Source organism: Musca vetustissima, unplaced genomic scaffold, assembly GCF_032173495.1.
Source record: "Musca vetustissima isolate MV318-11 ecotype Yass unplaced genomic scaffold, APGP_CSIRO_Mvet_v1 utg8244, whole genome shotgun sequence".
Lineage (NCBI taxonomy): Eukaryota > Metazoa > Arthropoda > Insecta > Diptera > Muscidae > Musca > Musca vetustissima.
This window is the reverse complement of record NW_026889717.1, coordinates 19,634-34,863: the sequence shown is the minus strand read 5'-3', so window position 1 is coordinate 34,863 and position 15,230 is coordinate 19,634. Positions and strand designations below refer to the sequence as shown.

Genomic DNA, 15,230 nt, shown 5'->3' with positions numbered 1-15,230 from the left:
GTAAGTCGCACTCACACAGACACACACACGCACATATGCATGTATTTGTGTACTTAAAACAACAATGAATGAATACAACAGCATTCGAGGGAGTATGGGTGGTGCCACGAAGAAATGGCTGCGGGAGTGGGATGTCGTCGTGTCGAAGTAAATGAATAGAAAAGCCAGTAATAAAACAAGAGCAAATTATCACAGCAGGATCTCGGTTGATGTGGCTGCTTCTGCTGTTGGCGTTGCTGCTGCAATAAGCAATACTTGTATCATAAATGGCACAGTTGTCATAATATCGGCTACATTGTTGCCATTTCCCTGCTTTTAATTCTGTCCCATTTACAGTTGTTGTCCCTCGTGTATTCGCAACAATGTTGTGATCAACAGCAGCAGCAGAAGCAACAACACCAACGAAGTAATCTTAGTTATTGTAGGGGAAGTTAATTTTGTCTGATATGCTGTTGTCACATTGAACAACATTTGACTATTTCAGTTTATAACGGTGCTTAGTGAGCGAACTTTTATTCTAAGCGTGGAAATTAAAGTAAATTAAAACTGATTAGACTCATTGTAAAGGTAATTTCATTGCGAGTCAATGAATGGAGTCAATTTTCCAAATATATTATTTATTTAAAAAAATAGCATATTAATAGAAAGCAAGGGGATGTGATTGGTCGGACCTAAATTACATTTGTTATGGAAACAGAGAATCAATTTTTGGAGGTACTATAATACCAAATATTCTATATTATAGCCAATTTGGACGATATCGTTGCACGCTTATGCGACAATCTGTAAATCAGTCTTCATCCATACTAATACTGGAAATATAGGAACAAGTAAAAACGATGATAATTTCGGCACGGCAGAACATTTTATACCCCCCGCCTTGAGGATGGCAATCAAACCATCTAAAATTAATGGGTTATCCTAGGAGAAAATTCATGTTATAATAGGACCTTGAACATACCGAAAAATACGTGTGTAAAAAAAATCTCAAAATATTTAAGAGTGGGGCTACAAGTTATATGGGGCTATAATAAAATGATGATCAATATTAATATTTTTGGTAGTGGGGTTTGAGAGTCAAAACGTGTTCAAAAATCTCAAAATAGCGACATCGGTAAAAATTTATAATTATAAGGGCCGAGATGAAGTGATACGCATAGGTGTTCTTCAATGAGAACCCATAATACCAAATTGCAGCCAATTCGGTAGAAAAACGTGTGGAAAATCCCTAGAATAGCAAATATTGGGGTTGCCGTTATATGGGTGCTACACTAAAAGGTGGACCAATATATGCCATTTGCAATACTAAACATCCTGTCTGTGCAACATTTCAGAGCTCTTATTTAAATATTGTCATTTCTATCGTGATTTCAACAGACGGACTGACAGATATAGGAATCGACATAGAATTTTATTCTGATTAAGAATATATATACTTTGTGGGGTTTCCGGTGAATATTTCGAGATGTTGCAAATAGAATACCAAGGGTATAAAGATACCCTTCACCTTCAGATCCATATCATATATTTAATTTCGTCCTATTTCATGTCAATGGTCCCTCAAACATGATACGTCTGTTACAATAAAAATGAGAGGAACATCTCATGTTCCTAAAAGTCGTAACATATAATCAGCCCCGTTCGAATTTTGTACTTTTCTTACTGGTTTAGGAATGCCTATGCTAAAATTACGGTACCCATGTTACATACTGTAATTTACGCAAGTATCTTTGAGATATGAACGGTATGACAAGAAGTTGGTTTTGTTCTAAAACTAAATATCATATCAACTCACTTCAAAATATCTACAAATGTAAATCTCATAGAATAACAGCAGCTATTCTATGTCTGAAACAATGGATTTTTTGATATTAACCACAATCCTATATAAAGCTCATATCAATTGTAATAAAAATTCCATATTTCTTTAGGATTTAAACTAATAGATTTTGTTCGAAGCTTTTTCAAAATAAGGAGCTTTGTTGAAAATTATCCCATTTACATTTTTCAATATCCTGCTTAACATTAGCAAAACACTTTCACATGTCTATACATCAAACTGATCTGTTAGGAATCAATTCTCTATTTTTATAGGGGTTCTATAAATCACATTTATTGCTTCAGCCCGAAGAAGGCTGACTGACTGCTGTCCTTATCGAACTCAGTCGCAATTTATTTAAAGTGCCATTATAAGCTCGTTATTTCTATGTAAATAGTCTGCCTTCAATAGCTGGCATGTCAGCTTACATGTGGATTTCCTTTTAAGTTTTTTTTTTTTCACTACTGTACAGAGTACTCTTCCCACGGAGCGCTTACTTGCTTAATTCTTAGTATGATATAAAGGCAGACGTTTGTATTCAGTATTTGCATTGATGTTGGTGGTGTGCGTATTTCAGCGTTCACTTGAAAACAAAACAAAAAAGAAGAAGCGAAACGAAACGAAAACCTTGATCCTTGTCGGTGTTGTGCCACAAAATCGTATAAAATCTTCTAACGAATATTGTCGCCCAATAAAAAACGTAGAGATATAGAGATATGTGTATGTGTGTGCGTTTCAATGATGGCTTGCTGATGCCTTGGTTGCACTTTATAACCCAATGAAAAATATGCCAAATTAAATTGCCCAGATTTATGTTGAAAGTGCTGGAAGTAATAGCGTATACCTGCATGTGTTACCTATTGTGGGTGGGTGGTGGTCGTGGCTGCAAAGTTTTGGCAAACGCTGACTTTAGCCTCCCGCTGCGTAATACCCTTTTAAACATGTCAAGCAATTTTAAACGTTTATTGTCTGTATTTATTTACATGTATAATATTTTACAGTGACTTTACGGCCATAGATGGGTAGACAGAGATTGTCTTTTTGGCACACTCGCTTCTCGCATTTTTTTTTGCAGTACGTTTTGCATTGGCATCTTCAGGATTTCTGTAAAGTACGATTTCAAACCCCAAGGCAACATGACACAATATGCCATAAACAACCGCTAAAAAATGAAATAAAATCATAAAGTGCCATGAGTGTTACCCAAATTAACAGGTTCAGGTATATTTTAATCAAATAGCTCGAAGCTTGACATTCACGAGAAACAAATTTATTTCATTGTATAGAAACGCCATAATCAATTTTTGACAATTTGTATATTAATATTGTCAATGATCGCATTTCATAAGTCTTTGAAAAAATATTAGGTATAGATATCGGGTGTCCATTACGACACTCATAGGTTTTGTTTATGATCGGTCAATAGGAATCGAATGTAGCAATGACTACGCCTTACATACCACAAATCTGAACATTTTCAGTTTCCAGTTTTACATATAGAAAGGGTTCAACTAAGAACCTATGATTCTATTGAGATCTAACAATTGTTTCAAGCGAAATTCTTTAAAAGCTTTGGATAAGAAAATATTCTTAATATTAAAGTTATGACTCTACTTATTAAACACATTTTCCTTCAGAAATCTATGTATTTTTCTGAGAACATCCAAACCAATACGAGTACATTCACCTAATTACAACTTGCTGAAAACCGTTCCAGTCATTGTTAGTATCAATCGAGAGCGATGGATGCTGGAGAGAGCGAGACTGTACGACGTAGTGGATATCTATAATAAATGTAGTAAAAAATAAAAAAATACGAATGAAAAATAAGTAAATGAATAAAACACTTTGTTTTCTTCAACATTCCGATATTTTTATCACACCTCCCCACTTTTTGTTATTTTGTGTGTGTGTGTATGTGTGTTTTTTTTTTCTTCATCGTATCCCTTTCTATCTGCGAACTCCATGATGTGAAGTGAATTCCATGGCACATCCTTGAGGTCAAGTATCTTATTATTTCAAAAAGAAAGAAAAAAAAAATAATAATTTACATAAATGGTGGTGAAGTAGGAGTGTGTGTGTGTGTGCGTGTAGAATTCTGTGAGGTTTGCCGCTGTGCATCGTCCATCTTTTAACAGACTAACGGTCATTTGTTGTTGTCATCATCACCATCGTCATCATCATCAGTTGTATACTTCAGCCATCTGTGCGTGGTCCTTGCGATGAAGTTGCTTAAGGATGAGCTGCAGTAATGCTAAAAGGCCGCATTTTAATGAAGCAATAAATAAATGAATTTAAATGTTGTATAAATTGAGTAATAAAGTAATAAAAATAATAATACTGTGAATTATTTATAAAGTTTATTTAATGTCATATCCAGTTGGAATATTTTATTTAAACCGTTAGAATTCGTATCAATGGTATGATTAAGTTGAAATGCATTTGAAAAAGCTCATGTCTTTTATAATTTTAATATCGTAATAATATCGAAAGATAAATTCCATTGACTTAGAATACATATAAATATTGTATATTAGGGGGTTATTCACTCAGACAATACAGAGAGTTTTTAAATTGGAATATTTTCTGTAGCTCTTTAAAATGTAACATCCATTGAATATTCGAATCTCCTCATATGTAGAAATGTTACCATTGAACTGGCTCTGAATAAATATTCAAATTTTGAATGTTACAAATCTGCAGTGAGTTATGAAGGTTTTTTAGACGAATGATTTATGACGACTGCACTATCCCTAGTGTAATTGAGACAAGAATTTTCAAATATGTCATGATCATAATTTTCGATATGGCATCAGCCATTCTAATAAGTAGGTCAGATCCCTCCCCCATGTGATGTGCTTATTACTGTGGCCCATAAAACGACTTGAGAAACACATAAAAATTAAGTTTTTGGTCTCCCAAAAATATCTGCCCTCTATTGTGGTAATTTTAATCTGAAATCTCTGTAAATATTTACGTATTACTCTCACATCCGACCGCATACAACAATATAATTGGTATCAGTTCAAAGGTCACTCCTCTTGGATTTACTATGAACTTCTTTGGTCTATATTCTTCAGGATTAAATATAGTCGCCCTAGAATACAAATTTTACCACTTTTCATATAAAAATCTGGGGTTTTTTGACCCGCAAGTTTTTCTATGCTTAGACCACTTTCTCTGTGTAAAATGTAGTGTTCTTCTCATATAGCGATCAGAAAACAAACAAAAATAAAGTTTTTGGTTAATTTCATACGCCAAATATTTACGGATGACTAACAAAAACAATAGGGGTCTTTTTTGACCAGATCCCGTCTTACATGCAAAATTTCGTGACGACTGGTCCATAACTGTGACCTTTAGCGTGTTTACACATTATAGTGGACAAACTGACGGACATACATGTGTAATTGTCGAGATACGACGGTCTGTATACTAAGTGGTGGGTCTAGGACCAATATTTCGCGGCGTTGCAAACTCTTGGGGCCACAAAGGTATAACACCCTGACATCATAATTATGTGGGGTATACAAATAATTTTTTTATAAATGCGCATTTTCAAGCTTTTGTTAAAAATCTTAAAAAACTGTTTTTTAAAAAGTAGTTTGTATTTTTTTATTTAATTAGTCTTGCAGTACGGGAACAGACCAAATTCGTTATCGTAGTAAAAAGTGGTCAATTCTTGCAGTACGGGAACAGACCAAATGTGTTTAAATTTTATTCAAAATACAATATTTTTCGAATCTCTTTTATGATCTCCTCAATCAGATTTTTTTTTTTGATATGGTTATAGTATCGTTACCATATTTAAACTAAGCGAAGAGATTTTGTTTTATTTTTAGGAATTCTTAAAATCGATCGGAATCTAAAGATCGGAAACTGTGTCACACCTGTATACTTTGTTTAAAAAATGCATATATAGACCGTAGATAAAGTGATTCTTCTTCAAAAATGACTACAGTCTAAAGTATCTTTGAAAAGTGTTTTTTATATCCATTATCATAAGTTTTGTACCACTGTATACGTTGTTTCTAGCATAGTTTTGTTATGCTCATTTCACAATGTATATGTATTGCAAATGTCGTCAAAAGTTCGTTCGTTTTCATTATTTACCCCAACTCATTTGTTATCGAATTATTTTGCGCGGCATTGTACATTCAAGTGAGTTGTAAATTTGTACTTAATGCCACTTAAAATGAAAATATTGCTAAGTTTTCTTTATTCGGTCGCAACTGCTACTAAATTCTAAACATCTTGAGACACGAAACACTTTTATACGAGCATGAACATGTCATTCCTTAATATTATTTAATATTCCTTATTGTCGTACAAATTCTGCGTTACACTATTTTCTCAATGCCTCTAACAGTTGTGTGCAATAGGCGCACAGAAGGACTCATTTAAATGATAAATCAAAATTTACAACTAACAAAAAAATATTGTCCAATTTATATGAAGGTACAATTTGAGAATAATAATAAAATAAAAGTTATATAGTAGAAAAATTCTCTAGTGTGGTAATTTGGCATATTTTTGTACATCACTGTACAAAAATATATATGGATATAATGGCCGGAATGCATGCATATGCAAACACTGCCAAATCACAAATCCTAGTCAAACTCCTCCTTCTGGTCCTTGTTCAACAACTCTTACATTTCTTGCTCGACAAAAAAAAAAACACTAGTGTATTAACAATCATAGAGGGGATAAGCAAAAGTAAGACGTACAAATACATTAGCATTAAAGCAAGAACAAAACAAAAATGGAAAACATTGACTGTTTCTATTTCGTTTCGTTTCTTTTCCTTTCATTCTTTCTTGGTTGGCTAGGTTGTGCAATTGTAATGCAATATTGTCATTGTCGCTGTTTGGTTGAGTGTTTGCTCTTAGAATTTAATCCTGTTTAAGGAACACAACAACAGCAAGGCACACACGCGCTCTACTAGCAGGAGACCAGTCGACTATAAACAACGAAACAAAAAAGAAACAAGTATAAATACAACTACGGTAATGTATGCCAGAAAATGTTAAGAAATCCTATTCCAATGAAATAATGTTAGATAAGCAATAGAGAGAGAGAGAGATGGAAAGAGAGTAAAAAAGAAACAATACAACAAACAGACAGACACGACATAAGGAGGCTGAGTACAGGATAAGCAAGCGTATCGTTCTACTATGACCATAGCTGCTAGCAGGGATAAAAACGGAAAGCAAAGACAAGAAACACAACAAAAAACATATAGAATATATAATGATGTATTTGTTAATGTTGAAGTACTTCTTGTGTTCTATGCCACATTTAAGAAAAAATCTGTTGCTTGTGTTCGTAATGCCATCTACTTTAACGGCATTAAATTTCACTGTTGTTTTGTCCGTGTGTGTGTGTGTGCCTAAAGTCGTTGCCATTTCAGTGTAAGCATTATCAACGATAATGGAATAAATATTTTAAGCCTAATCCTTCAAAAAATATTTTCATAAGGAGTACACAATTTCTGAACTGATGTGGAAAATCACAATAAGGCAATATTTTATGGCATGGAATCCTGTCAATTGTTCACTTGCTATTGTTGATGATGTGTGAGTGTTTGTTCATTTAAGATATGATGCTTTAAAATTATTAATTCAAGAAAAATAAAGCATTATCGACTCGTGAACACATTTACAGAACCATATTATTAGACAAGAGCAAGAATATTTAAGGTTGAGAAATTCTTTTACGACCATCAAAATATTGACCTATATTAAAAATGTTCTTTCCATCTTATTAGTGGCCTTCTCCTTCAGCGTGAATCATCAGCAGATTCAGCTAACTTTTACAATTTGAAAATATCTAATAAAAGTACGAATTTATCAAGAGTTTGTAAGGCCGCGAAATATTGGTCCTAGACCCACCTTTAAATATACCGATCGTCATATCTCGACTAGCTGAGTCGATCTAGACATGTGTGTCCGTCCGTCTGTCCATTATAATTTGTAAACACGATACAGGCCACAGTTATGGACCAATCTTCACGAAATTTTGCATATAGGATGAGTTCTGCCCAATGAAGACAATGGTACAGATCGGCTAAGATTTAGGGGATGAAATGGACTGAATATTTTATTTTTGTGGGTTTTTCTGGTCGCTCCAGAGACCGCAATTATGGCCCAAACATCGAGAAGCGGAACGAGTCAAAGAATAAGCATGCCTTTTTTGAAAAAGATTGGTCAATATTTCGCGGGTCAAATGGACCCCGACTTTTGTGTGAAAAATTACAACATTTGTATACTATAGCGTATATATTTACCGCTGGACATATGATATAGACCCGAGAAGTTCATATTATATCCAGAGTAGTGGTTGGCCTTTAAATTGATGCCAATTATATTTTCGTACGTACTCAGATGTAGGAGATACACTTAAATATTTACAGGTGCTTACGTATTCATAAATTATTTAGTAGCCCATTACCACACTAGAGAGCGGAAATATAGCGCTGATCGCTTTGAAATTTTCAATGGGGATTCAGGTATGGTCTAGGACAACGCCTATAATTTTCAGTGATTATCAGATAATAATATTGGGATGAAGTGGACCGAAAACTTATTTTTTGTGTTTTTTTTTTCGAGTCGATCTATATGCCACAATTTAAAGCCGAACATCACTACACAACCCACGTTGGAAGGAATCTGCACAAGTAATTAGAAGAACAAAAAATTCAAATTAGTCGAAAAAACTTATTAGGAAACCTTTAAACCTTTACCGTGTCTGTGTCCCAAATGGTCGATCCGCTTAATTGAATTTTGGTATGCACAGCATCTTTTAATATGAACAATTCAATGATGCCACCAGCCCATAAACCGCTTTTGCAATTCTCCTGGCTGATCTTCACTCCAAAATCCACAATGTTGGTCCAAAAATGAGCTTTGTCACTGAAGCGGATTTTCGGCTAATTTTTCAAGACAGCTTTAAATTGAAGATGTTTGACAGTGAAAAAAACATGAAACGTGCGTGAACTGTTGAAACCAATTATGCCAAAAAATGCCTTTTATTTTTTGATCGATTTGAAACCAGTGTTGCAAAAATGCTAGAAAATCTACTTTTTTGTTGATCGATATGCTTTACCCAGCGAATAATTTAATAAAAGATTAATATTATTTACATTTTTTCGGCACGATAATAAAATAATATCTATGGCTATTTAGTCATGTTTTACATGGCATATATATAATCGTTTAAAGCAAATTAAATGTTTTTGTGGGTTATTTGGGAAATATAAATACCATATTTACTTCATGCTCCCGAATGTTTTTTCTTCGTCTATGTCTTTTGTTTTTTGCACAGCATCATTTGCAACTCACCTTACTTGCCACAGACACGCTTTCTTTTACATACACAAACATCTGTCCATACAGTTGTATATGTGAGAATTTCTTCACGCACGCATCAGTTTGTTGTTGGTATTTTTGTGTGTTGTCGTGGTATTAGTGTGTAGATTGCTCTGCATTCAATGGATGGACGGATGAATATCCATGCAATGTTTACTTAAAATGTATGTGGTTGAAGCTTAAATGGAATGGTTCTGTTTACATATCTCTTACCAATACAGAAAATAACACATATCTACTCTCAAATTCATTTGCTTAGATAACAATATAGACAATATATGTCTTTAATATTATGACAGTTATGTACAAGTCCTATGCTAAGTACAATAGGAAGGAACATACAAAGTGTACTATTTCAAGCGATTACTGGTTATTATTTGAAAGTCAATGATGTTTGTGTAAATTATATCATTGATATTCGACTATATTATATTGATAATTTATCAACATCCTTAAATACTTTGCTTTGAACCACTTGTCTTCCAAATCTTCCTAGCCGCCTACTGTAACTGTATACTTAAAACGTTTGGACCATAGCATTTGTGACGATATGGTTGATGTTTGTTCTGGTGAGAACGGAAAAGAGTTTTTTACAATTTCCCCCTACTTCACAATGGAAAAAAAACTGTAACTAAAAAGTGTTTCTGTGTGCTTCTCATAAATGTCCTACAATATCGGCCACAAAATACACACTGTAACTATTGAAATACTAAAACAACGTAGTCAGGATACACAAACACATTCTCAGCTGAATGCATCCACAAAGGTTGTTGGCATACATGTATTTGTTCTTTGTATTTTGGGTATTTGCGTATATGTATGTGTGAGAGTGTGTGTGTGGGTTTGATTATGCCGGTATATGTAGGACAGCACAACAAGAAAGTGTTACAAACAATATACACCTACCTATCATAACGTCCGTCTGTTGCAGCAACTGCAATGTACTACATATCACCACACGGAGTGTGGCACGAATGAGCCAGCAGTATAGCGGGATAATCACTGAAAGCTAAAAGTACTTCCTCCGCTTGTACACATTTCAATTGTGGCTGCGGCAGTGATGACGATGATGATCTGTCTGCTCAGTGTCAGTCAAAGTTTTACTGGGGAAGTGCGAAGCAAAACGAAAAGTCATATCGTCAAATGGTTGAGTGAATTGTATTTAAAACGCCCGATATGGGGCATCAATTAAAATCGAAAAACAAAGAAACCTACCAACCAAGTCATGGCATTATTTCTGTGTCATATGAGACGGAAAACCAGTGTAGCAGAGGGGGCTGTAACATCGTTAAATGTTTCGTGTTTTTTGTGACCTGAAAATGATGAGTAAAATACATCTACCGGGAGCAAACAACAAAGACAACACAGACAAATTTTAATTTCAAAGCACCCACTACTACTACCTTTCAAAAATAAACATAAACTTAATGGAATACCCAAATCTGTGTGTGTAATGCAACACTTTTTAGTTAGATACTTGATATTATTTACAAAATTTAATGAGTATTTTTTTTTTAAATTTGCGTTAATGGATTTCAAATAGTCCAATTACAATTTATAATTTCATATTTACGTACACAATACTCGCCATTAATTTCACTGTATGACACGTCTTCTGGGGACTTTCATATTCAAATAGATGGATTCTATTTCAGTGATTCGAATCTGACATGAGAAACGGACATTGGCTGCTAAGAAGGTATATTTGATTATCTGAATATTTTCTGAACCATTCAAATCAAATTTGACATACGCCATTCCAGTCAGTATAACATTCCAAATAGTTGTCTGTAAATTTGGAAATAATAGGTCTGGGGAACATCATCATTTCAGTCCCGATTCTTATAACTTTCAAAAGAGTTCGTCTGTGGACCAATTATTTTTATAATTTTTAATACATGTATAAATCTACTCAGAAAGTGATTCTTCGTTTTCAAAGTACTGAAAACAGGTACTGTTGAAAAACGCTATAGCACCACATGGCCAAGAAAAAGAAAATGATTATTAATTTTTCCACAGAATCGTCAAAAACTGAATTTTGTTCATGAGTACCATATCTCTCGCCTGGTAGGGTTGCGTTTTTAGGATATATAGAATTTTTTTGTACCTCCATTTTTAAAAAATCAACAGCCATTGAAAAAAAATTTATTGACTCCATCACTTTTTTTATGTAATCCAATCTAACACAAAAACATTGACATTTTTTTACGAGACATTCAACGAATGTGGTTAACTCGCTATAATTGATTGATGGAATACTGTAACAATTCATTCGTGCATACACCTATACACACACGCGCGCACTACAAGGAATACAAACATTTTGAAATTCTATCAACTACGAGATACGGATGTGGGCACAGACACGGACACAGATCTGATAAGATAGTTGACAATTGCACAGAGCTGTACATGGCAAACGCGTTTAACTGAATTATCCTGTTTCGTGTCAGTCTTCATTTGTTGCAAATACACATTTGGAACATGTAATACGCGGGGACTTTGACTCTGTTGGTCGGTATGTGCATGTCGGCGATACAGCAGGACACTGAAGTTACGCACACCAACCCACACTCACATCACATGTTGTTGATAAATACGTACGGATGTTAATGGTCGTTGGCATTGGACAAATGTAGAATGTTGCTTTAAACAATGTCATTGACTTTGATAAAGGTAATGACTGTGTGGGCTATCTGTGGGGAATGGTACTCTATCAAATACTCAACTTTGTGCGATATAAGGTCGGCAAGAGTACACAAGGAATACTTTAATATTACTTCGCTCACTTACTCAGACATATTTTCGGGTTTATTACATCATCAACAATCACTATAAATTGGATTGCATTAATAACAAATTAAAAAGGAGTTAAGTTCGGTAGGGGAAAAATATTCATACCCCACCATGTGTATACGGACCGTAATTTGAAAATAAGTTTCCAACCCTGGAATTATAATAAAGCAAATGATTTTGGGAAGTGTGCTTAAAACTTTCCATGTAATGAAAAACGGGCCGGATATGTATTTAAGAAATAAGTGGTTCGAAAATTGCAGCAACATTGTTGGGAACTTTTTCTAAAATATCGAAACCTTATACATCTAAAATCGGAGATATCAATATATTGGGGCTACATCCATATTTGAAATTATCCTGCTTTTCAGATGTTTGCCTGATTGGAATAGACGGAAACTAAATAAACTTTTATTATAATAAACGAGTATTGTAACAGGGATACCCCGAAACGTAGGCCAATATTGATCGTTTTTTGGGAGTGACCAAAATTCTCCAAATACTATTATATTGTTGTATTTTCTATTTTCTTGCCAGTTTTGTTGGTAACGTTAGGGAATAAAAGTGACAGCTACTGCAATGCCGGGTATTTCAACATAACACCTCATGTTGGAATCCTCTATAGAATACTATTTGTTTATAGTGTTATGTATATATATTTGAGCATGTAGAATTAAAGTTGGAAACTTTTACGGCAATTTTTTCATTACATCAATTTAAATTTATATATAGAACGTTTATAACATACACTCGAATCTTCTAAATGTTATTGTCGTACTAAGTAAAGATTTTATTGAAGTGCTTATTTTTCCCCTTAATGCCTCTTTGTTTTCATTTCATTCCCCGAAAACATTACTTTTCTTGATGAATTAAATGAGAAAGTGTGTGTGTGTGTGTGTGTGTTTGAGCGTAATTCTAAGGATAATTGGTGTGAACAATTGAAGCATGAAAATAAAACTTATTGTTATAGACTTGATGATTATAAATAGATAAGCTGTAAAGGATACGAGTCTTTTATGACTGGCTTTGAAGGTGAATCATATTCAAAAGTTACGGCCCTGCCGTTTTTGCTGGGTGTTAGTATATCCATTCAACGTAACAAGAGCACTAATTAAAATTATAATTTTTGGGCATCATCAGTCTCGCCCATTTCGGCGCCTCGCCGTCTTAACGAAAACATCAGGTGCTTTATTTTCATTTTTTATTTCTGCCGTTCTCGTCGTTCACGAGTTATGTCTATTTGCATGGTCTCGTAAATGGAGGTGTGTATATACGAGTATAGTGCACATGAACACATTATAGGTTAATTCGGTTGGTGTAAGTGTTGATGACAGGCCTGGTGTATGAAAAATACGAGATAATAAGCTTGAATCCCTTTTAATCACTGTAAGACTCTTTTGATATGCTCCATCTGGTATTTTTTACTCTCTCTGTATTAGTGTATCGTTATTCTTATTAAGATGGCTGAGTGTAAACGTTTCCATAACAGCGAGCTTTCAACGAAATGCTTTATTTGAAGCGTAGGTAAAATCGGTCGGCCCATTCTTATTAATAAAAATATTTTTTTGGTTAAAGTTGTTGTATGCTGGTGCTGTCTTTACAAATCCGCTTTCAAATTTCGGCCAAGGCTTGTTGTCTGTCCGACTTTAATGGACGGTTGAAACCTTTTCGTGTAATCACAGTGAGTGAGAGCTCGAAAACTGTTACTGTGTAAGATATTATTGTACCTCCATAAAATTGTGAGGACAAACCGAAAAATTAAAAGAACAAAATGTAAATTAAAAATTTCATAGATATAGAGTGTAAAAAAGAGATTTGGAATACATATTGGAAATATTACTCTTTTATTTTATATGTATGTATAGTAAGTGTAGTATTCCTTTTTGTTTTAACGTCGTTTTTTACCTATTAACTTGCATATGTGTTATACATAAACGGAGATTTAAAAAAAAGAAATTGTTATATTCAATGTAATTACAACTAAAATGTATTTAAACAATTTAAGAAAATATATAATATATTTAAGAAAATATATAAAAATATATACATTTGACACATTTCATTATACATTTTCTTAAAACAAATATTTAAAATTTCTTTTTGTAATTAATTACAGATCCACCATCACCACCCATAATATCTGGTTATATGGAAGGTCAAATTATTCCAGCTGGCTCGGTGCAAAAACTTCTATGTGTTTCATCTGGTGGCAATCCATTGGCCACCCTAACCTGGTACAAAAACGACAAAAGGGTAAGTTTTACTACTTTGTACAAAACAACAAAAGCAACGATAAACACGTAGTTTTGGCCATTCTCATACCAAAGGGCCATTCCCATTAAAGTGGAACTAATACACATTTAATTCATATTTTTGTTTTGTTGCTGCCATAAACATAAAATATAACTCTTAAGTAAACTCTCAGTTGTGTGTGGCAAATTAAAAAATATTCATCTTCCAAATGGAAGAAATAAAAAAATATAAATAAAACACCCATTGATCCCTTCCCCGGGATTATAAAAACAACTACTGCATAAAGTATTACTCGGTGCCTTTTTTATGATAAATGCCTTAAAACGAGTCTCCCTCTTCGGCACAAGGTCCATTTACATGTGGGTGAGAATGGCAAACGATGCCAATGCCTCGTAATTTTATGCTACAACATAAAATTGCCATAATGAAAAACTTTGGTCACAACAGCTGTACTTAACCTGTGGTTTTTACTGCTTCATTTTTACCCCTAGCAAGGACACACTGTGTCACACATCATCCATGTCATGGCAAAAGCCGGGAACGAGGGAGCCCACATCCATGCCACTTTACTCCCCCGCGCAAGTAATAAGAGTCTAATGATTTTTTAAATACACAATTAAAGCGTTCTTTGTTTGCATGATAAAGTGATAAAACGCCAATTTTAAGTAACTATTATGGCATGCATTTACCAGATTGCCCAATGGAAAAGATGCTGTTTCCACACACACGCACACACCTCCATTTTGCTGGCACTTGACTCGGCTGGCAATCTTGCCACCTTTAAATTGTGGTTACACTCTTCAATTGTTGCTGTTTTGCAAAGTGTACGCAGTTTACTTAGCTACGATGATGCAAATATGTGGGCGTTTCGACACTTGTCTAGTTACATTGCAGTCCAAGCGACAGTGTATATGTTTGTTACCCACTCCATGCAGCATATATGCAACCATTACTGATATGGATGACAAGTAACCACATCTAATAAAAATAATAAG

At 34.1% G+C, this 15,230-nt stretch overlaps 1 protein-coding gene across 1 annotated transcript in view; it reads left to right on the top strand.

The window, feature by feature from the left end:
• LOC133337353 (nephrin) overlaps nt 1–15,230 on the top strand; it is a gene marked incomplete at its 3' end in the record, with an annotated part of 111,292 nt that overhangs the window by 83,167 nt on the left and 12,895 nt on the right. Inside the window, exon 9 of the mRNA XM_061545583.1 lies at nt 14,099–14,235. Within this exon, the coding sequence (XP_061401567.1) occupies nt 14,099–14,235 (137 nt within the window). The remainder of the gene's footprint in view (nt 1–14,098; nt 14,236–15,230) is intronic.